The sequence below is a fragment of the Hyposmocoma kahamanoa genome, unplaced genomic scaffold (assembly GCF_003589595.1).
Source record: "Hyposmocoma kahamanoa isolate Upper Pololo Valley unplaced genomic scaffold, ASM358959v1 289, whole genome shotgun sequence".
NCBI lineage: Eukaryota > Metazoa > Arthropoda > Insecta > Lepidoptera > Cosmopterigidae > Hyposmocoma > Hyposmocoma kahamanoa.
In genome coordinates, this window is record NW_020653777.1 from 1,090,300 (window position 1) to 1,115,532 (window position 25,233).

Consider the following 25,233-nt stretch of genomic DNA (forward strand, 5'->3'; position numbering starts at 1 on the left):
GTTTCTTCTCTACCAAGGGATGACGAGTTTCTCCAAAAGTTGGGTTTTCACTTGTATAAACAAATTTTATCTTCCCGCAGACCCGCAACCCAGATCAAATCGCAAACTTCGCCGTCCTCTGTCCCGGTGGTAGCGTGGAGCCATTACCCGCTAATATACTGGGTTCGAGTTCCACTGCGCCTTGTTCCTTTGTCAGACAGCCGTGGAAGTCAATTGTTGCTAACTCGTAAGTATAATGGCGTGATTACGTTACGGACGGCCGAGGCGTGTCAGGCCGTTCATAGGAAACGAGACTAAGGTTCGTATTCTAGAACTCTACTCAATGCTCAAGTCAGGATTGCACTGGAAACACAAGCACTGGAAATACGACCCTAATGGCAGAGACTTGAGTATGATTTTCAATGCTCACTGCAGTACTCAAGTCCTGACTTGAGTATTGAGTAGAATTCTGGAATACGACCCTAAATCTCAATATAATTCAGTGCCTCCAGTGAAAAAGGGAATAACTCAAAATAGACATTTTTCAGGAGAGGCAAAAAGCCATACTTTTATTGATTATTGGTTGTTCACATATATTATTAATACATTTTATGATTTCTAGCTTTAGGTATACATCTAAGCTTTCGTTTAACTGGTATTGGTTAAACATTCAGTCTATCTCATATTTTATATATATATATATATATATATATATATATATATATTTTTTTTTTTTTTTTTCGAGTTGCGTTCTTGACATAATTTGACTCATTCCCTTAATTGTGACTGTTCTATGGCTATAACAATACTTATGATACTAACCACATTGATAAAAGACATAAAATCGTTACAGGAATAAAACGACAAGTTTTCTGTTAACCAATAGCAACACGGTATAGTCGCAAGTATGACCAATCGTGTCCAGTGGAACAAACGGAAAGCTCAGTTATACCTTTATGTACACTGTGGAATAAGGCAATAGTCGCTTTTAGTCCTACTATACTTCTCCGTCATTTTGGAACAATACGAAAAGTATCTTTGTGTAAAAATATAGCTGTAGTTATTCGTTAAACTTCCATGTATTTTTTTTGTACTGTTAGACTAATAAAAACGTCCGATAATTAAAATTATGCCTGAAACAGTGAGTTATGCCCTTATTGCAATAAAGAAAACTACGTTAGGAGACTACTAGAGAGATGTCCTTTAGACATGTTATGTAATCGGACACGCTGAAGCCATTAGTGCAATAAAAACAAAAGGGAATAACTCGTCTTATTACGTTTTTCACTGGAGGCACTGAATTTGCCAGACATATATTATCTGCAACAAACACATGGCAAAATACGGAAGGTCGGTTGGTTCGTTCCGTTGCTTAGTTAACGAGAGAAGAGATGTTGGTTCGAATCTTTGTATATTAATTATAACAAACTAGTGGAGTAATTTCATAAAAAATAATTGAATAGCATAGTGATGAAATATCCTGACGTTTATAAACTTAATTACAATTATTAAAGTAACATCTCTAGTCAGCGGTTGGTAGCTGTAAAGGTGCATCCCTAAGAGACGAAAAACTTTCATAGATTTCTCACAAATGGCGCTAAGGCTAAAAGTCGTCAAAAAGCAAAACAAAGATCCGTTAGTTCTGTTGCTTAGTTGGCATGGCGTATGGCACGGTTTGTTAGGAGACGTTGGTTCGAATCCAATTCGGTCTTTGTTTAATAATTATAACAAAGTTTATAATTATTAAATTGTAGGTTTAAGGGTGTGATGTATATATATTTTTGTAATATTCTTAGTGTTTAAAATAAATAAATAAATAAATAATTATAACATAATAAAATTTGAGTAATTTCACAAAAATAGTACTTTATGCTTAGAATAACACATAGAATGATAGTTTCATATCAAACGAACTGTCACAAGTGAGGCAAAAATCAAATTCATGTAGGCTAGTTTTAGTAGTAGGTTAATTTTCGGTTTTCGTGAATATTTATATAAAAATAGTATCTATTTTATGTTTGTCTGACGTATTTTTACACTCATTTACCGCACATTTCGTCAGTTTTAGCTAAAATTCTTGATCTGTTCGCGGTGCAAGTTGACCTTGAGCACTGAAGGCCCGCCCGCTCGTGTAGGCCCTTTTGGCGCGCTTCAATTTGCCTCACTTAGCGTGTGCGGACTAGGTTTCTATGCGTTATTATTCTAAGAGTTTATGTAACTGTTACATAATGAAAGGCATTAAAACACCAGTGTGGGTTCGAAAACATCGCACGAGTGTTTTAATGCCTAGGTATGTACAGTTACATACACTGCTTTATCTATACACATATTATAAGCTCTCTAGGATGTGTTCAGGAACCGCATTTATGACTGGTGAAATGGTGACAAATAAAAACTTTTCTCACGCATGTCACGCAACCGTAGTTTTTTTTCAATTCATAGACAAACTAGAGTCGGCCCCAATTATCATATCGTTCAATATCAAGTAACGTGTGAAATTTGTAAAAATTCTTTGCTATTCACATTTCATTTCGAATAAAACTTCATCTCGACTGATATTGGAATAGAGGTCGAATCAAATTGTTTTGTTTTTCAGACATGTTCGTAATTTGAATGTACGAATTTGGTGTTATTACCAATAATAACATTTCCACAGATAAGAAATTTGTTCTAACAAAACAGTTTATCTTTATGCAGGTCGTAATTTGCGGTTTTTTAACACGTCATAGAGGGTTTATGTGTGTAGATAAAAAATGTAATATCATGATAGTAAAACATCTTAACATTCAATAAAACTTAATTACAATTATTTAAAGCGGCGTCTCTAGTCAGTGGCTGGTAGCTGTAAAGGTAGGCGCGGGCAATAAGGAATTTTAATTTTTACTAACAGAAGAATAAATACACATGTCGCACTGTTATTACAATAGTGTATTAACTCAAAAAGTGTATTTTCTCAGCATCGACGGAAAACGAATTATTCGCTTCCCGTGAAAGATCTGTGTAAATTTATGTACAAGTCCTACTTGACAAATATACATATTTAAAAATAAAAGATAAAAAATAGTTTCATATTTTTGAATAAGGACTATTTTGGCCAGAACTAGCTCACATACACCGTGTCTCATTTTGATTTAAGTAGTCAAGTAGATATCTTTTAGTTGTTTTTTAGAATATTCTAACGACGGTTTTATTCACGTGAAGAGAATCAAATTTTACGTTCCACAATGGTATAATCTTGAATTTCACATATTTTGAGTTATAACACTATTGTAATAGCAGTGCGATATATGAGTCTATTGGATACTTGTAAAAAATATATTATTATGTATAATTTCTATTAACAGTAATGCCGCTGCAAATCTCGTGACTAACATGCGTAATTGGTGGCCTCAAGGCAGTAACCCCGGCGGTTCAACTTGGCAAGCCACATTGTTCGACGGAATCATAGGAGGATCGAACGCCAGGGTATTCTTTGATGATGTCATGCCTTCTCCAACCAACTATACGGCTGAGCGTAAGTTTTTTTTTTTTCATTTAAAAAGACATACATGACAACATATAGACGGCGAAGCTTCAGAGATAGGCAAGCGCCCGAGTTTTTAAACCGACGTCGACGTTTGTTAACGTCAGGTTTAAATCGGGTAAAAATCCATTAATGCCGAAAATCGAGAGCAAAAACCATTTACAAGTATGTTTGTTGTGTTCAAATAGAATAGCATTATTTCAAAATTGCTTTCTAATCCTGACGATCCGTTTTGCTTTTCTATTGAATTGATTCGCTTGGAAATAAATTGATACAAAAAATTGTTAAAACCCGGTTTAAACTCAGGCGGGTTGATTCGGTTAAAACCCATTGTGGTCGCGATTATATTACTCCACGAAGTCTGAGAAGGTAGTGAAGTACATCAGATTATAAGCCAAATACACCCTGAGGGTCGCGCGGTTGTAGTCTCGCCACAACGTGAATTTTAATTCGTTGAGAATGCCGATCGATCATCTGTCGACCTCCATGAAGGAGTTTTGGCGGAAGGGTGATTCCGAAGCAGGTTCCCTGACACCAGATTACGCCACACCTCGCGTCGCCGACAAGTGTACTTCGTGTGGATTTCTTAGTTTTTAACCGACTTCAAAAAAGAAGGAGGTTCTCAATTCGACTGTATGTTCTTTTTTTTTGTATGTATGTTACGCGGTAACTCCGGTATTTGTGAACCGATTTTCATGATTCTTTTTGTGTTGGAAAGGGCGTACTTCCATAGTGGTCCCATTTAATTTTGAAGAAAATCATCCACCTCGAAGGGCTGTTCACGCATGAAGATTCATTTTTATAAATAGCGCCTAACTTTAATTTCGGAGCAATTACTTAAATGGTTGATTATGCTATTTCTCCAATTCAAGGCGTTTTTCTCTCAATATACTTTGAGTAGTGTCGTAGTGAGAACCTATTTTTATTATCTCCAGCATCAAGTCCTGTATAGTGGCGAGCTAGGGGATATTTCAATAAAACTTAGCAAATAGACGTAATTCCACGAACTGTTGTGGTCGGTTTTTTTAGTACTCTGTACTGAGATTATAATATTATTATATAAGTATTTTAGTCCTCAACAATGCGTTCAAAATGCTGTTGCGGCTACCACGCCACTGCAGCTCGTCAGGAAAGTTCGCGGAGGCGCGCACTGATGGATATCCCGCTATAATGCGAAAGAAGGCCGCTTCTTTTCTTCACCGTGTGCGTGGTAGCCGGAACAGTATACTGATAACACTCGTTAACCGGTTCGGCACTGCCACTACGCCCGTCACCCTAAGACATAAGTTGACAAGTCCCATGTGCCTGTAATTTCACCAGGACCCTTACCCTTCAAAACCGGAACACAGTAATGCTGACATTACTGCTTGGCACGAGAAATAGGTAAGGTGGCATTACTTCCCTAGACGAACTCTCACAAGGAGCTCTACTGCTACTAAAGTTGGTTGGTTTGGGGGGTTGACTGGGTTTTAACCCATCGTCCATCTCTGTGTATGGGTCATAGTTAACTGATTGAAGTAAATAAATAAATAAATAAAACAATACAACATATGTAAATAACACCAAACTATGGAAACAACCTATGGAAACAAAATGGTGGTACAAAAATATGGGAATTCAAAAAGTCAATACGCACTGCTATTACTCATAAATAATCTCAGTACAGAGTACTAAAAAAACCGACCTCAAAAGTACGTGGAATTACGTCTATTTGCTAAGTTTCATTGAAATATCCCCTAGTTTGCCACTTATACAGGACCTGATACTGGAGATAATAAAAATAGGTTCTCACTACGACACTACTCAAAGTATTTCGAGAGAAAAACGCCTTGAATTGGAGAAATAGCAAAATCAACTAAATAATTGCTCCTAAATTAAAGTTAGGCGCTACTTATAAAAATGAATCTTCATGCGTGAACAGCCACCCTTCGAGGTGGATGATTTCCTTCAAAATGAAATGGGACCACTATGGAAGTACCTCCTTTCCAACAAAAAACGAATCATGAAAATCGGTTCACAAATACCGGAGTTATCGCGTAACATACACACAAAAAAAGAACATACAGTCAAATTGAGAACCTCCTCCTTTTTTGAAGTCGGTTAAAAATATGTGAAATTCAAGATTATAACATTGTTGAAGGCAAAATTTGATTCTCTTCACGTCAATAAAACCGTCGTTAGAATATTGTAAAAAACAACTAAAAGATATGTACGGACAACGGTACAACAGACTACACACTTTTGTTCGAAAATCACCTCCAGTGCAACTGAACAAGATACGTAAATGTGTAGCTTGATGTGCTGGCGTGTGTACCTAACTACTTAAATCAAAATGAGGCACGCTTTATGTGCGCTAGTTCTGGCCAAAATAGACCTTATTCAAAAATATGAAATTATTTTTTCTCTTGTATTTTTAAATATGTATATTTGGCAAGTATTAAATAACCTATACATAAATTTACACAGATCTTTCACGGGAAGCTAGTAATTAGTTTTTGAGTTATTACACTGTTGTATTAACAATGCGATTTGATCAAAACGCGATATCAATAGCAGTTTGTTGTAGCTGTAAAGGTACCGGAGTTGAAAGCCGAAAAAACCCAGTACAAAAATCTATAACAGACACATAGAAAAATTTTGTTATCGTGCTACCTCGCCCTGTAGCTCGTTAGCAGAACAATGCCACGGTACGACGCGGACACAGATTCAAGTCCTGTTGGGTCTCTCTTATCTTTGTATTAATAATTATAATATAATCTTGCGCCAAACTGTGAAAGTAAAGTTATAAAGCTCCAATTTATAATTCCCCTTCATTTGCGTCGGGGGTTGAACATACGATTTTGTAAACCTGTTTTTTTTAGTGCGCGTGATGCCAACTATCGACTCAACCGCCACTTGTATCCCATCACGCCGCTGGTGTGTGACATCTCAAGAAGAATTTCACAAGTGTTCCTGGGTACAAGCTGCAGCACATTCGCTAGGAATCCAGCCGCCGATATCTTGCGTATCGCGGTCCAGTGTGCTCCACTGCTTAAAAGACATTGCGGACAATCTGGCCGACTTTATGGCTATTCAAGCTAATTACGGATATATAGCAAGACAGTGAGTATTTTCAAAGCTAATGTTACGGACGGCCGTACGCGTCTGGCCGGTCAGAGCAAATGTGAGTGGAATTACCATTGACTTACAAATAAATGGACGACGGGTCTAATACAAAAACCACGAAAAAAATGTCCCATGTCAACCTATTTAAACGTAGTGACATGTAAAGGAATATGAAAAAGCTAAAACGTTGAATTTAAATTGTAATGTCATCGCAGTACTGTCTAATTTTGCTTGGTTCGCTGTCAGTCGAACAAACGAAGACTAAAGCGTGAATGACGCTCTGTATACGATTTTAACGCCCTATAAGTTCGGACACTTTTTAGCGCGGACCCGACGTCCATATAACTGTAAGCCAATGGGAATTACGTAAATAATTCAGGAGCTCTGATTGGCCGGGCAGCGTCTGTGGCGCATAGATAGGGCCGGTACGGTGTGGGAGACGCCGTATTGGCATATATGTAGGAGAATCTTGTAAGATTCGTTGATTCACTTTCATTCTTATTCGATATTCCGATCCAAGTTGTTTGTTCGATTTTTCAACTTGTAAGTCAGATGGACTTAAAGATAAAGTGTTCAAATAAGTTTTTATCGAAACGTACACAGCCAACTTTCACAAATTTCGATAAACCGGAGGATTACGAAGTTATATCAGAGTTTCATTGAAGAAGAAACCAACAAGTATGGTTTCGTTTGAGACGGATTTAGTCGATATTCAACATCTGTAATGAAGGCATACCTAAAGCGAAACAGGACACCTCTCATTTGTAGTAAACAACATACACACTCATTTGATGTAGATCCAAAAGATTTGCAACAAGTTTCCGTCTCTGCTCTGTAATCTCATCGATAACATACATAACAACGAGTACTACAATATCAATTACATATAAATGTAGGTGACAGTACATAAGTAGGAGCACGAGGACATATTTATCCTTTTAGTCCTACTAGTAGGAGCGTAAGGACATATTAGTCCTGGTGCTCCTACCAGTAGGAGCATGAGGTGACGGCCGTATTTTTGGTATAGTTAAAGTTCTTCTTCTTCTAATATAATAATCTTTCTTCTTCAGACATTACAACCTTTCCTCCGTGAAACTGGTTCAGAATTCATTTAACAACGAAAACAGCACTTCTCGGGTAGCCGCCTTCATCAAAAACTCTCAAGCCAACGAAATAACGCGGTTCGAGAATTTGAGAAACAAGAGGGCATGCTTCCCCGAATATGGAGGACTTGGTAAGTAATGTACAATTATCTTTTAATTTTTACAGACATTTTGAATTGCGTTCGATATTTTTTTAACTGACTTAAAAAAGGAGGAGGTCCTCAATTTAACTGTATTTTTTGAGTGTATGTTACTCGATTACTCCAACATTATTTACGTAGTTAAGCAAAAGGGACGCAATCCACAAAATTATCAAAATATTACTTATTTAATTATTTATTTATTTGCATTGACTTACAAATAAATGGACGACGGGTCTAATACAAAAACCACGAAAAAAATGTCCCAAGTCAACCTATTTAAACGTAGTGACATGTAAAGGAACATGAAAAAGCTAAAACGTTGAATTTAAATTGTAATGTCATCGCAGTACTGTCTAATTTTGCTTGCTTCGCTGTCAGTCGAACAAACGAAGACTAAAGCGTGAATGACGCTCTGTATACGATTTTAACGCCCTATAACTTCGGACACTTTTTAGCGCGGACCCGACGTCCATATAATTGTAAGTCAATGTTTATTTGTGTAATTTTTTGTAGTTATACATGGTGTAATTATTTTAACACATGTCAACTATCACATACGCGTTGTATATGTATTGGATGCGTTCAAATTAACCGCTGTTAGAAGCGCTGCAGCCGCTGCGACTGTCGCGCTGCTGAAGTGCGGCCAAATTTTCCCATGTCTTTTTTTTTCCAGTTGATTGGAATAACTGGCGGAGCTGCTTTCTCATATTGCAGGATGTTGTTTTACATTCTCTATTCTTCAATTAAATTTTTATCCATCATGGTTAATTTGATAAATTGAGCGTGATTGCAGCGCGTGTAACAGCGGCTAGTTTGAACGCGCCCTTATACTTTCACATACACGTTATGTATGTATGTATTGTTTGCACTCGAGTCCGAGCTTCACTCATATCGGGCTTGCCGAAAACCTGCGTTATAGATAAGATATCCTGCCCGTAGCTAAACGCTGAGCAAGTCCCGTTTGCGTGCGCCACAACACTCATTGATGTTTCTGAGATTATCTATCTATTTATTATCTATTTGTTGTAATATTGTAGTTTTCAAGCTCATTCATGTGTGTCTTGGCGCATGCAATAAAGGATTCTTATTCTTATAGAAACATTATTAAACTTTAAACTGCCAAATCGAATTGGCAATTCGTTTTTATGCCGAACCATCAAATTGTGGAACCAACTCCCGGCGCATGTATTCCCTCCCCTCTATAACATCGGGTCCTTCAAACGTAGTGTGAAGAAGCATTTGGCTAGACCGGCAAAATGATAGTGACGGAGTGAAGATTTTTGTGTTTTCCATCCGTTACTCTCATCTCTGGACTGTATTCGCACTTTCCATCAGGCGCGGTGCAGTCATTTTGCCGAGTCACAATAAAAAATAAAAAAAAAACTCGAAAATTACTGGATTGGATCCGTTTTGTTTAACTACGTTCATTTGTTTTTTTTTTTTGTAGGAAATGAGGAAATAGTGGTCCTATTCAAATTTTGAAGAGAATATTCCACCTCAAAGAGATTTCTTTGTGTAATAATGCCACTAGTTTTGTTATGATTATTAATACAAAGATCGAACAAATAGAACAATTTTCTTCGACTTGAACTGACGACCATGCTGCACCGTGGCATTGCTCTTACCGACAGAGCCACAGGTCAAGTTACCGAGTTCTCGAAATTCTCCGTGCCTTTTGTTACAGAATTTTGTACTGACTTTCGGTATTCCTCGTCGCTAGTGACACCTAGTGAGAAATTTTTGAAAACTTCTCACCGCAGCCCATTGACTTACAATTATATGGACGTCGGGTCCGCGCTAAAAAGTGTCCGAAGTTATAGGGCGTTAAAATTGTATACAGAGCGTCATTCACGCTTTAGTCTTCGTTTGTTCGACTGACAGCGAAGCAAGCAAAATTAGACTGCGATGACATAACAATTTAAATTCAACGTTTTAGCTTTTTCATATTCCTTTACATGTCACTACGTTTAAATAGGTTGACTTGGGACATTTTTTTCGTGGTTTTTGTATTAGACCCGTGGTCCATTTATTTGTAAGTCAATGCCGCAGCCTTTTAGTAGTATACCAAACGTACAAAATCTATCGACATGCAACTGAGATCATGTAATATTAGCAGATTTGGGGTCAATAATATTAGCAAAATTGAGGCCAGGGTTGACAATGATGATTACTGACAATTGATCTTTGTATTACACAGCCTACGTAGCCTTCGTTAGAACAGCTCAAGAGCGCGGTGTAATCAGCCCGAACGAATGCGACTACGCTAAAGCAGTAGGCGAATTCTTCGAATCTGCCTGCGCACCTGGAGCCATTGACGCCGCTCACGTTATTTCAGCAACTGTAAGTATTACTATAAAAACTCGTTTATTTATTACATCGATCAATTTAAATGGACACGATGATGAGGAATTTCAAGTTCAGTAGCAGTGGTGCCTTAAAATTCGACGCTCAATCCGGAATTTTTCGTCTTGTCCAGTGTCCAGTGGTTAGACTTTACTATCCCGGATTCCAAACACTTAGAAATTGTTTCTACAAACTTACTAGAGTCCTTTTCATAAAAGAGGACGCCCAGACGCAGCTCTAAAAGATGGTAGAAAACAATGTTACGGCCATGTTATGACAGTCAAATTAGACGGATTGTAATCGAGGCCTAATGTAAATACTTAAATATTTTCATATTTATTGCTACGGCCCGTCTGCCTTCATACGGGTGAAAGCCAATGTTACCCTTTTTTCTTTTTTTTGACGGGGGGAATCTTTATGGATACCCCTGAGCCCAAGGAGACTCAGGGGTTATGTGGGGACTCTCCCTCCAGACTGGAGGGCCTGCCCCACTAAAACCCCCCCGGGTTTCCCTCTCGCCGGTTGAGTCGGCGCCGTGGGATCAGTGAGCATTCACCACGTCGCCGCCCGGCCGCCGTAGCTTACGCCAGGGCTCCCGCGCCAACGGAGGGGCGAGTCGGTTGTCCTCCGACCCGCCCCCCAGACGAGTGAGGCCATGCAATGCAGGCTCCAGAGTCCCTGTCCAGAGCCCGCTGGTCTCACTAGGGGATCAGGCGAGCAGCGAACTGCCTCCGCGGCCTCCTTTTGCGACATAACCTCTGTGCAAAAGGAGGCCACCGACTCCCAGGACTCCTCGCTATCGAGCATAGCGGCAACCACGCTCGGCAGCGAGAGGTCCTGCCCTACAGTCCCCGTCAGAGTGCGGCGCTGCTCATCCCACCGGCTACACACCTCTAGGGTGTGCTGCGCGGTGTCATCCGCAGCGCCGCACTCGTGGCACGACGGGGACGGTTCCCTCCTCGCCACCTTGTGCTGGTAGTGACCGAAGCAGCCGTGCCCGGTCAGCACCTGCACAAGGTGGTACGACAGTGGCCCGTGGGACCGGTTTACCCACTCTACGAGGACAGGGCGTGTCGTCTCTATTGTACGAGCGCCATAGGGGGGATCCGCCAAGCCCTCTTTCCACCGGTCCCGCATGCAAGCCAATGGTTACCCTGAGGGTCGAGCAGTTGAAGTCCCGCCAAAATATAAATTTTAATTAATTTGTGGTGAGAGTACCAACTTAACATCTGTCGACCTTCATGAAGGGGGACTTATGGCCGAAGGGTGACGTTTCTAAGGACGGTTACCGGACACCCAAGTTGCGTCACACGTCGCAGTCCATACGTCTTAATAAATAAATAGTGTTTTATATTATATGTTTTATATATTATTATGTATGTCAGTGTATGTATGTATGTGTGCAATTATGAGTGATCGTAACCTGATTACAAATAAATAAATAAAATAAAAATAAATAATGCTCACATTCCTGCTTGGCGGCAGGAATATTTAAGGACCTCTGCTGCTACTGTATAACAACCGCGAGAACCTCAAGAACTTGATACTTACTTCGCTGGCTCCGCGACCCGTAGTGGATCTTAACTTCCAACACCAAAGTACGCCATTTCTGTCGGTCTTGTGCCAATTCAAGGTCAAGGTCTTTGGCGATTTCATCCTTCCAGCGAAATCTTGAACCGCCCCAGGGGACGACGACCAGCAGGTTGCCCCAAATACGCTCTTTTGGCAGCTCGATCCTCTCCCATTCTTTCCACGTGTTCGGCTCACACACTAGTTCTTATATCTCTCTATTGAATCTGGCCCTCCAATTCCCAAATTCTCCTTTGATTGGTCCCAGAATCTTTCGAAGTATCTTCCGTTCTGCCACGAATAATTTATGTTCTTCATTCAGCGTTAATGTTCATGTTTTACACTCATACATTAAGATTGACCGAATTACTAGTTTTGGTGACACGAACCTTTGTAGTCCCGCTTAGTAACTTGGACACCAACACTTCTGCTGTACATCGTAGCGAATACTGATTTTACAACTATGCGAATACTGATTTTGTCCTCCCTTTGGTTTGTGTCGGTCATAGTGCATCCCAAGTACTTACTTAAATTTGTCGACGCCCATATAAGTTGCATCAGAACTTGATAAAACAATTATTTACTCAAATGCGATCGATTTTTTCCAGAACTACAACGCTACCAACCTATGTACCGTTTGCAGACCAACCCAATGGCATACCCCAACCAACACTTCGCAAGGTAAGTTGTTCGTTTAGACATGTGAATTTTTTATGACAATAGCTCTTCATTTATATATTTTTTGTGTAGTAATCGACTAATTTGTTGTTATAATCGATACAAAGAACGAGCAAACTTAACACGTGGTATCGCTCTCCCAGCTGAGCTAAAATGAGCAACAGAGGTGAGGCAAGAATGGCCGTTAAAATCAAAAACAAAAATCTTAATATATATCTATTAAATACAAGGCTGCTAACAGATTGGCTGCACGTAGACAGTTAATGCGTCAAAGTTAAATGATCTTCCATAGGTAAAATTTTTACACCTGAAAACGTAATGTTTTTAAGCTACTTTTTAAACTACTGCTCGCTCACTACGCTGACCTCGCTTAAATGCACTTTGAATCATAATTGTGTGGAATCTAGACTCATGTTGTCTTTCCATACATCTTTATCTATAAAATACTATTCACTTTCGTAATATGACTTTTCAATTAAAATACTTTTAATGTAACTTTTAAACTTAGGAAATGACAATCTCAATATATGTATACTCCGGAATCTTATTGGAAAAACGTATACAGTTCCCCATAAAAGAATCGTTTACCTTGGTTAAACGAAATCGTGGTAACATGAGTTTGGACTTATTTCTAAAGTTAATATTATGGATATCGTTTTTACTTAATGAAATTATGTATATTTTTACTAATAGTATATTTTTACTAGTAGTATATTTTTACTCTGACCAGCCAAACACGTTTAGGCCATCCGTAAAAGGTATTCTACTGACTGCCATTCTTTTTTTTTCAGTTTTCTGCGCATGGGACCACCGTAACCAGTTCTTCGGCAACAATGGTTCCTTAGCCTGTCTGGCTGACCCCAACACACATGTCGCTTTCCTGCAGATCGGCAACATTGAATGTAAGTAAATAAAACTTAAATTAAAAATCATCTTCTGGCTCAGTCTTAAGTCAACAACTTAGTCTGTATATTTAGTAGTAAGGAGAAGTTTATTTAAGTATATTTATGTGGCGAACAGGAGGACTTCAATTATGACCACAATTTGTAATTATTTGATACGTCTTTTACATAAAAAACAAGAAACAAAGAATTAGAACACGCCTTTTCCAATTAGCTTAGGACACGTTCCTCTCTCATCTTCTCGTTCCAATCACACATCTTCATTCATTCTTCATTCAAACATTCACTCAAACCATCTCACTCATTAGCCTGTTCGGATAGTACTTATGCATATCATCTTACTTCCGATCACATTCGGACATCCATTCTTACCAATCCCACGTTTATATATGTATATAAATGTATATGTCGGTATATAGGGTGTAAATATGAGACGGAGCAGCAAGGCCGGCTACCTTAATCGTTGTAGTTACAGGAAAACGGTTCTAGAAGACTATCCTTGAATTTTGAAGATGTTTTGATTGGCATTCACAGATTTTCAAAAAATGGTACAGTCAGCAAGATAAAAGGCAATTTATACAAAACTTTTTTTTATACCATTCGATCCATTTTGTGGTAAGGATCAATGGTCTCTATGGTACCAACTGAGGTAAGAGTACTCGAAATGTCATCAATCGAGAAATCGCAAAAAACTTTTTACCATGCATTGTGTAGGGACACATTTTGTAATTAGTTATTCTAGGTAGTTAAGGAAAGTAATAAATTTGCCTACAAATTAGAATTAAGTAAAACCAAATTATAATAATAACATTATTTTTTAAATTTCGATCAGCTTTGTTTTGTTTTGTTAATAGAGAATTGTCACTTTTAATACGATTTTTAATCAAAATGTTCTCAAGTGTGGAAACAAATGAATTGGAGTAAAATTTCATGCTACTTGCTCTTTGCGGAAGAGAGCGAATCGATGCATCCGCCAAGGCGGCAATTAATTAGAGCACTTACTATCACAGATTTTTTATGTTATTTTGCTTTACGTTATTGTTTTTATTTTGAAATACATAACACGTAGTCAATTTGTTACTTTCCTTAACTATCTAGAATAACTGATGACTAGATATGTCCCTGCAAAATGTATGGTAAAAAGGTTTTTGCGATTTCTGACATTTCGAGTACTCTTACCTGAGTTGGTCCCATAGAAACTATTGATCCTTACCAGAGACCGGATCGAATGGCATAAAAAATGTTTTGTATAAATTGCCTTTTATCTTGCTGACTGTACCATTTCTTCAAAATCTGTGAATCTCAATCAATATATCTTTAAAATTCATGGATAGTCGTTTAGAACCGTTTTCCTGTAACTACAACGATTAAGGTAGCCGGCCTTGCTGCCCCGTCTCAAATGTACACCCTGTATAATACGTATATGGTCATTTATTATTTGATAATGTACCTAAGTTTTTAATAACGCATTACAATTTTTATCAGTGGCACACTATGTCTCCCTCACTGTTCAATTCTCCTCTGCCTCATAGGTTGTGTGGAAGAGATCGCTTTCAGCGGTAAGACTGCCTTTGCCCACAGTAACTCTAAGTTGTCCATGTACCGTTTTTGTTTTTTGTGTGTGAATAATAAAAAGTTATTATCTATCTATCTAAAAAACTCCCCCGATTAAAGCAGGCAGTGCAAAAGTATATATGAAACTTAGTACCTAATAGCTTCAGTGCAGCTGTAGTGCTACAATCACTCAACACGCGCGCCCCTTTTGCTAGATATCTGACGCCGTTAGTTGAAAGAGCGCAAGTGACATTTTTTCGAAAAAATTGTTATGTCCACTGCCATTATCAATAAAATGGTCAATCTGTCACTATTTTCATTTCTTTCTGGATGGATAAGGCATGAATTACCGCAAGAGAAAAGTAGATATTTTTTTATTTCATTTCTTTAAAACTATATATAGATATAGTATAAAAAATAGGAGTGCTGCCGCCCGCTAACCAAAACGCCGCTATGTGATATAATCATTTTTTTAGATACCTTAATAAAACCGTAAACCAGTTTTAGAATATTGCTTTACTTTAGCTATGCATAAGTTCCCAAATATCGCACTGCTATTCCAATAGTGTTGTAACTCAAAATACGTGAAATTCAAGATTATACCATTTCTGAACATAAAATTTGTTACTCTACATGTCAATAAAATTTTCATTAGAATACTGTAAGAAACCATGAAAATATATCTACTTAACCCAGAATAAACGTTTTGTGAGCTAATTCTGTAAAACAGTCGTTACTCAAAAATATGAAATTATTTTTTGCTTTTATTTTCGAATATACTTCTAATTAACAAATAGGAGTTGTTTAGATGTCTAATAAATTTAATCCATAAATTACAATAATCTTTCACGGGAACTGATTAATTAGTTATTCGGCTGTTCTGAATAAATTCACTTTTTGAGTTAGTACACTGTATTAGCAGTGCGATATGTCGGACACGTTAATTAACTTTAACTATTTTTAAATAGAGAATTTTGAGCTCTATTTTATGCTGTGTTTAGATATTTGACCTCTTGTCACATAGCCGCGTTTTACTTAGTAGACGGTAGAACGGCGTGGTTGCAGCGCTTCTACAGCGTCTAATGAGAAGGTAACCAACCAACCCCGTTGATACGGAATCATTTCTCTTCAACAGCAAACCTCGCCCAATTGAGTCTGCAAGCCAACCAGTTCCGCGCCCTGTGCCGCAACAACTCTCTGGCTGCCAATCCAGGAGTGAACATCGACTCTAATTGCTTGCTGGCCCATGTTGTTGATATGGAAGTCCTTACTAGACGGTAACTTAACTAATTATGGTAGCCGAGCTGTAGTCGTTAGCCGGATGCAACTCGAAAAGTGGGCCAACGTCTTCTCTCCTTGGGTGCCCGAGGATGGAAAGATATGGCGGGGACGGCCGAGAAGGTTTAAGAGGTAGTGGTGCGAGATCGGCAAAGACAGGGAGCAATAGAGGATTTTGGGGGAGACCTTGACCCAGCAGTGGAACATAATAGGTTAATTTAAGAAAAAACAGTAGACTGTGAAAGAGTTCGTCCAGGGAAGGACTGCCTACCAAGCAGTAACGTAAACATTACTGCGTTCCAATTTTGAAGGGAATGGATGATGTTGGAATTACAGGCACATGGGACTTGTCAACTTAGGTTTTAGAGTGACGGACGCTTAGTGAGACTGCAACTGTTATACACAGGTGTGTCGCTTACCACCAGGCGTACAACTTGTTCTTCCCGCCGCTTGGTATCGTAAAAAAATTGTTTTAATTATTTTTTTTGGCTACAGAAACGACCCACTAAGCAATGCTCTCAGCGTTCTTCTCGACAATCTTGAGGACCATTTCGGTTATGCGGTAAATGCGCCACTTATAGACCTGGAGATCTTCTCGCCATTCGATGGAGTTAGCAATTTGCTGTTTAAGGACAGCGTTATGGGTGAGTGTTCTTGTTAGATTAACCTCTCGAGAACCGGATGGAGTCAAGTGGCAGAGGTCTGTGACAACCCTGTACACTGGCTGATCTGGGGTAAAAACCTGAACTTATAAGGTTACACGAACCTTGCGTGCACAAGTTCTAGTGCCCTTCTCGTATACCTTAAGGGCCGGTAGAGAGGGTCACTATTATCAAAAGTTTTTTAGAAAGATATGGCGCTGTTCTCTTAGTTAAATGAGAAAGTTAAAGCATCGACTTAGGCCATACTGCCAGATTTTAAATTAAAATTTTTCTTCAATCCGACTCGAAGGACCAATGTACGAGCTGCTTGTGCAGTAATCTGTCAGAATTTGTCATGTGATATGTTGCAGGGAGATGTCAATAATGCTGTAGACATAATACTCGACCACGGAGTCACTAAATTGTACAGAAATATTATTATTTATAAATTTTCCACGTGCCCAAAGTAGGGAGTGACGTTACTCATTGTCCATTGCACAATAATGTACGTTGATCCGTACACATTTAAATTGACTGCTTTAGTCCCTTCCCTGGCTATGACGAAAATGTTTTTTATTTTGTATTTAATCTGTATTTGAGTTAGAGCGGGTTAGTTTTCTCTATCCACTACTATAATATCGTCTGCTTAAAGGTAAAACCACATAAGTGACATTTTCCACAAAAAAATTCTAAATTATGTACCTGTTGTAAGAAAATCACCATCTTTCTGCAGATAAGACTCTTATTAAGTTTATAGCATTTTGTTATTGAGTTTCGCATGCAAAAAGATAGTGATTTTCTTACCATAGCTATATAAATTAAAGGCTTTTTGTTTAAAATGTCACTTATGTGGTTTTACCTTTAAACAGATGATATTATCATGAAGTATTACTTAACATTCCTGGTAGTATTCTGAAATATTATTTAATATTTCACGATAACATATTTGAATACTTAAATAATAAATATTGCCACCGAAATTAGGTGCAGAATTAGTGAATCAAGTATACTATCTATGAAGCTGTTTAAAAAAAATGCGTCACGCCTAGAGATGGGCAAGCACCCTGGTTTTAATCGGGTTAAACCCCATTAACGCCCAAAATCGAGAGCAAGAACTATTTAAAGTTAAATATTTATTGGAAATCGAATTTGTTTAATATTTAATGATATTATTACAAAATCTTTATTGCTTTCTGATCTACACAATTCGATTTGAGTTTTTATTTAATTCATTCTCTTGAAAATAGCATTAATAAATCGATACAAAAAATCGTTTTAAAAAGTGATTTTATCTACACACATATCATAAGCCTCTATGATGAGTTGAAAACCCGCAAATTACGACCACCATAAAGATTGTTTTGTTAGAACAATTTTCTTATCTGTGAAAATGTTATTATTGCTTCATAGTAACATCGAATTCGACGTAGAGGGAGAATATAAAAAAATAATAGAGAAGCTTCTCGCGTATACTGAAAAGGGATACCAACAGAGTACCTATAAATTCTGGGTTGTCTACTTTTAAAATTTTACCCCGTTAAAGAAATTGAAATGAAACTGAAGCCGTGGTAGCGTAATAGTTTGACCCACTGCCTCTCAAGCAGAGGATCGTGGGTTCGTATCCAGACTCGCACCTCTGACTTTCTCGGAATTTGTGCCGGTGAAGGAAAACATCGTGATGAAACGTTGAAGAAGGTTCGAAGTCCTCGGAAAACGTGTGCATTCCCCAACCCTCATTGGGCCAGTGTGATGGACTGTCGCCTAAGCACTCTGTTTAAAATGACCCATAAATTGAAGAAAAGATAGTGGCAAAAGCACGGTATCCCTAAAATCGGCTTAAGCCTGTCTAATTTAATTTATACGTTATTTATTTGATCTCTCTTCCTCGCGTATCATAACCACTGCTGGTAGAAGCGAGATGGACATATTTGACAAACGTAAGATATTCTCCTTATTTTAGGAGGTTTATACGATGCAAACAAAAATCTTTCAATCAAGAAAAATACTTCAAATATCATCTAAAATACATGAAATCGTAATATTTCAGGCTTGTAAGAGTATTTCACTAGTAATTCGAACAAGAAAATTCATTGATGTAATTAAAATTAAAACTTACGTATGGGTTTTACTGCCTAAAATATAACAATGCATCATTATTATTAGCTGCAATAATTGTCAATTACTACAACGGTTAGTAACTTTGTAAAACACTTCTTAAAAGCACAAACACATAAAATTGATGCACATCAAACACTCGGAAAGATTTGCTGGACTCAACGAGCGTTGAGTCATACAACCAAAACCGCATACGTAGAAAAAGACAAAATATAATATTGTTTTCTCGTTTACTCTGATAAGTCTGTGCATAAATCTATCTCGCTTATACGGTTTTTATTATTTATGGAGCCTTCTATTCTAATATCAGTCGAGATGAAGTTTTATTCGAAATGAAATGTGAATAGCAAACAATTTTGACAAATTTCACACGTTACTTGATATCAAACGATAACATAGTTGGGGCCGACTCTAGTTTGTCTATGAATTAAATATAAACTACGGTTGTGTGACATGCGTGAGAAAAGATTTTATTTGCAGCCATTTCGACAGTCGTAACATGCGGTCCCTGAACACTTCATAGAAGAGCTTATAATATGTGTGTAGATACAGTGTATGTAAATGTACATAATTAAGCATTAAAACACTCGTCTGATGTTTTTATGAAATAAAGTAAAACATAAAATAAAAACTATTATTTTACATCGAAATTTGTAATAAGTATGGACGTTCTGCCCACGATTTTGGGCAGAAATGAGTTAAAACCCGATTAGTACCTGGGCGGGTTGATTGGGTTTTAACCCATTGCCTATCTCTGGTCACGCTAGTCAGAAAATTACAACCCAAAACTGTTCACTAGATAATTCACGATGTTATATGTCTTCCAGGTCTTGCCGAACCATCCTCAAACTCTCAAAACGAATTAGCTCGCAATTACTTCGAGCTGTTTAATCACCTGGACCGCTGCAATGGCTCTCCTGGAGCTGCACCTGGAATTGAGCGCAACTTCTTTATGATCATCACTCTGCTTGTCATGACTTTCATGGCTCGTATCGTGGTATAATTATTTAGACTTAGATGTGCAGGCTATGTTGAAAATTCATAGCAACGCCCTCTGTTAGCAGAATCAGGGATTAAGTAAGGCATTTTATTATAATTTTGTATCCCTTATTCTGCATGATTGTCAATCAACTATCAACTTTAAGTTTAAACACAGTAAAACTCAGTTTCACTGCCGTGTGAAATCGGGCTGTTAAACTACAGTCGCTACAGCCAACGTAAACGTTGCCGTAATACGTTTTATTTAACTCGTAGTGAGTTGCGTAGTTTGTGGATTTAATGATGGCACTTCATATGGCTAGTTGTATTTGCGTATTCGGTATATTTGGCAAACAATCACCATGTGTGGATAGCATGTGTAACAAACTATTTGTCTTGGCTGTCTGTTCGACAAATACAGCAAACACCAAACACGAATTACCGCGCGCTGTCTCGATTTAACCAAATACGCAAGCAAACCGTCCATATTACAGAACAATAAATACAGTGGAAGTGGTTAGTTAACGTCAGATGCGTGACATTAGGTCTCCTTAGATCTACTTGAGGTCAGTCCACCATTTTCACTTGGTATGGTATGGTTGTGTCATTCTTTCGTGCTAATTCTCTAAAATCGCAGAAAAATGTCCTATTGTGCTGTTTTGGAGTTGCTAAAAATGCTAGCTGCACGAAAAATATTACTCGCAGTAGTATTTCATATCATCGGTAAGGCTTATTTTAATAAATTTTCAATTTTCTATTTATCGAATTTTTTTGTTACAAGAAACGAAAGTAAAGCTTTCAATAACTCAAATTCATCGTCGTTCAGCAATTAACCGCTAGATGGCAGCACATTGATCGAAATTTCTATATAATATCAAAACGTAGTAACTTCCAATAATATGTATTGGTGATATTGAACTTTCAACGGTATGCAACAGGATAGAGTTTAAATTACATTAACAATCCAGAATTTGTTATTTCTTTTTAAATTTGATGCTACAACCAATCATTCATACAAACCATCATCAAGATTTCGTAGTGTTTCAAAATAAGAATTTTTATAGTACTCGAAGCTTAAGGCACTATGGTCATATAATTTTTACCTCCTTATTTGGCTTCATGTAAAGTACATTTGTCAATATTGGCGTGGTTGTTGTACGTCAATTATTTTTCTACGGCAACGGCACGTCAGACTACACATTTCTGTTCGAAAATAACCTCCAGTGCAACGGAACAAGATACGTTAATGTGTAGCTTGATGTGTTGGTGTGTGTGCAACCACGTTCAACAAACACCCAATAGCGAATACGAACCGCTGCCATATGAAGTGCCGCCTTTTCAACAAACTTTTCTGGTTCCTAAGCCGTTGACAAAAAAAACTTCGATACCATTAGACATCAAACTTCAGCCCGAAAAATCTGGACGGCCGTCCAGCAACGCAGAAGCAGCTTTTCTACGAGGAAGTTAATTAATTAGGTTTTAAAAGTTTTTATATTTAGTTATATAGTAGCTATTTCTCTATGCATTTTACAAGTTCATAAGTTTAATAGTAAACAGGAATTTATTATTTATAGTTAATCGTTTTTTAAACTATTGTTTTTGGTAAATTTGTACTTCTTACGAACTCAACTTCCCTATGCGGTTTTTAATAAAGAAATTTTAAATAATAATTATGTTGTTTTATTCTCCCGTATAGTCGTCTTAGAGTGAATATCTCGTGAAGGTAAAAATGTGGTGTAAAATGGTGGTAAACGCAATGTTTGTAGTTAGCATTTTAATTAATTAAATTATACCCATTTCAGATACTTTTACTTCAATAATATATTTGAAGATCTTCTTCAACAAAAATCAGTAAAAACGAACTATGTCAAAGCGCTTATGCAAGATTTTCAGTCTAAGACGACGCCATGGTCATAAATTTCTATCTTTCTGTTATGTATTTATTTTAGTAGCATTATACCTGCTTGTGGAAAAGTTGGTCCAGGGAAATACTACCACTATACTAATTCCGTCGCTAAGCAGTAATACAAGCATTACTGCGTTCCGGAATTGCCATTTCTTTTTTTTTTTTGATGTTCCGAATCGTCTTATCGTAGTATGATGTTTAAGCACATAATTTTTTTTAAAGTTATTTACATTCAGTGAATTGTAACTGTTAAAAAAATAAAATTAAGTAATAATAAAATCTATTAAAGTTACTTTGTTTTCATTTATTTTTCCGCATTTTCATGAAGAAAAATAAATAATGTAACCTCAGTACAGAGTACAAAAAAAAACGACCTCAAAAGTATGTGGAAGTACATATAATTACCAAGTTTTATTGAAATCGTTACCGGAAAGTGCGTAAACCTGGATTCATCCCCTAATTCGCCACTATACAGGACTTGACACAGGAGATGATAAAAATCGGTTCTCACTACTCAAAGCATAATGAGAGAAAAACGCCTTGAATTGGAGAATAGTAAAATCAACCATTAAAATAAAAACCATAAAAACTGATGACCTTCCGTGAATTATCAACGCCGTACTAAGGGTTTATTTTCTTTTTTAAAGATAACTTCGGATTTGTTTTTTCTCTTGTATGGCGACCCTTTTACATATAATCGTCAGAAGTGAATAATCATCCTGTACGGAGCGATGGTATAATTTTCTAAAATAAAAAAAACATACTTATATCTCCAAGTCAGTTTATTTATATATTTATAAAATACATAGCTAGTACAATTATCTATGTATATATGTGATAATAAGTTACAATAAATGTAGTTAATTTTTACTTTGAACCTTCTTTTACGTCATTACTCGTCCGAGAAATCAACTAGCGTAGTTTTTTGCAGATGATTACGGTCAGAACAAGACGAATGTAGCGAAAAACTAATGCTTCTAAATTGAGGATAGAGTTCCGCAATACTGCTTATTAATAATATTGGAAGAGCGCATACTGCATAAACCAGACTGTTATCAAAAAACCTGACTGTTATCAATAAAACTGATATCAAAAAACCTGACTGTTATCAAGGTGATCTTAATTGAAACAATCACAACAAGATTGACAAATTGCTTATTAAATGTCAAGGAAACTTATTAGAAGTAGAAGCAAAACAGAGTAGAAGATATCTCGCGCCAAATATAGGTTAATGCGTTATCCCATTCACAAAAACAAATTTCTTTCGGATATATCGACGTAATGACATAGAAAAAGATCATTGTATTTCAGCTAAAAAGAGCAGCTAAAATATGAACAAGCAAAATTACAAAAGTATGAATTGATTTTATGACTTCACTGCCTTGAGCATTGCTTCCTTGGAACGATGAATAAAGTAACTAACATTTCGTCGCATTACTTCCTTAAACTCGTATGTCAAAGCACAGAGTTACTGAAATGCAAAAAATGGATTGTATATACAAATTTTGCAGGCTAATTTCACATTACATTTCCTTCATATTCACACACTGGCTTTTGCCTGTTCTTAAAATGATGTACCCAAATTAACAACCTTGATAAGAAATTTAAAATAAATAGAGTTTTGCCACCTCCTGAATAACTACACTTTATAAGATACGAGTTTGAGAAAGTAATGCATCGATTTTGTAAAAATTTAGAAGATGAATAATTTTACGTCATTTTTGTAGATACGTTCAAGTTACTACAAAGGTAAGACGAACCTTTATGACAAGACAAGTAATGTAACTAAATACTAAGGGCGCGTTCCCATTATGTCGTGACGACAGATAGTCATGCAGTTTAAAGTGTCGTGGCTTGTATATTTAAATGAAGTTGTTCACATATAGTACAACACGATTAACTGTCGTTCACAACTTTTTTGACGTTACGACGACAGACTGTCGTGGCAATGGGAAGAGCTAGAACGACAGTCGTCAGACGATAAATAAAATGTCACAATAAAATGTCGTCACATTTTAATCGCAGTAATCATTTTTCGTTGCTATATTTATCGTTCTCTACACGTGTTCTGCTCCCTACTCTTCCTCTCGTCTCTCGCCTCGCTTTGCAGTAAAACTCAGACTCGTGCGCAAGGTGTATTTAAAACGGTGATGGCCAATACATCACCGGCAGTTTTCATCAATGCACCAAACGATTCTGTCGTGCAAACGATAAGGCTGCTGCCGTGAACCGATAAATTGTCTTAACGATCCTGTGGGAACAGCTATACATGACGGTCGTTCAAAGATAAAAAATGCACGACACAGTCACGACAGACAGTGGAGATGCGGGAGCAGACTAGAAGCGACAGTCGTCCAATGATAAAGAAAACGTTACGACATAATAGGAACGCGCCCTAATATAGCAACGAGACTCGTATGTGTGCACGCCCGCCGCGCGCCGTGTACGACACACACATTGGTAATCTCGCGGTGCTCTCGAGTTGCAAAGCGCGGGTTGGACGCGCCATTCAGTATATAATTGAAGCGTTGTTTGATCAAGAGTGCCTCAAATTCAGAATTGTTCAACATTTCATAATCATACTTTTATAATCGAGGTACCAATCCGATGAATACTAATTTTTTCAAATTATATTTACAACCTGTAGGTACAACGAAAATAATGTGAATACCCTACGCTCCAAGCGCACTAATTGTCTTATTATACAAAGTACATAAGTATTGAGAACGCACTCCACCAATCACGAACGTTCTTTTGCTCTAATCGCAGATTTGTGATTGAATTAGAGAGTTCTCATGTCGCGTCCAGCAGACCAATGGAAAAATGTGCTTATGACGATCAGTCGATTTAAACATTTTCATACTTTTCTATTCTTTTTTTTTAAACTTGACAATTTATATTTCGACCGGAGTGTTGCGTAATTTTAAAAGAACAATTTTTTTCTTCTGGTAACACGAACATAAGGGCGCCATCACATTAGACGCTTGTGAAAGAGCAGCAATGGCGCGACTGTGACGCGGTAGTCGCGCGTTTGTAAAACTTTCGTATATTTTAGTTCAGTAATTATGACTGCCAAACGACAATGGCACTGCCACAGTGGAGCAATATGTCACAACTCCTTCCTTTTTTTATATTATATTTCTCTTTTTTCTACATTTTTGTTTTGTATTATTATTGATGTTTTGATTGTCAGACTGTGTCATGAATTATATTTGCTATTGCGTTACATATAGATGTACACATACAGAAATGAGCACAAATCTATATTTGTCGGTTTCTTCACTCCATTCCCATACAGTCCATACCCGTCCAGTTCATTTTGGTCCGTGTATAAGAATTGGTAATGGCGCGGTTGCAGTGCCACTGTGGTGTCACCATACGTTTCTATAAGCGTCTAATTTGAAAGCACCCTTTGA

The 25,233-nt window shown here is 37.4% G+C and overlaps 1 protein-coding gene across 1 annotated transcript in view; it reads left to right on the forward strand.

Moving 5' to 3' along the window:
• LOC113229191 (transferrin-like) overlaps positions 1–21,575 on the forward strand; it is a 40,073-nt gene extending 18,498 nt beyond the window's left edge. The window contains exons 7-16 of the mRNA XM_026462708.1: positions 81–226; positions 3,324–3,493; positions 6,364–6,604; positions 7,678–7,841; positions 10,051–10,193; positions 12,374–12,446; positions 13,235–13,345; positions 16,035–16,176; positions 16,673–16,821; positions 19,761–21,575. Of these exons, the coding sequence (XP_026318493.1) occupies positions 81–226; positions 3,324–3,493; positions 6,364–6,604; positions 7,678–7,841; positions 10,051–10,193; positions 12,374–12,446; positions 13,235–13,345; positions 16,035–16,176; positions 16,673–16,821; positions 19,761–19,936 (1,515 nt within the window). The 3' untranslated portion in view covers positions 19,937–21,575. The remainder of the gene's footprint in view (positions 1–80; positions 227–3,323; positions 3,494–6,363; positions 6,605–7,677; positions 7,842–10,050; positions 10,194–12,373; positions 12,447–13,234; positions 13,346–16,034; positions 16,177–16,672; positions 16,822–19,760) is intronic.
• Positions 21,576–25,233: the final 3,658 nt, after the last annotated feature.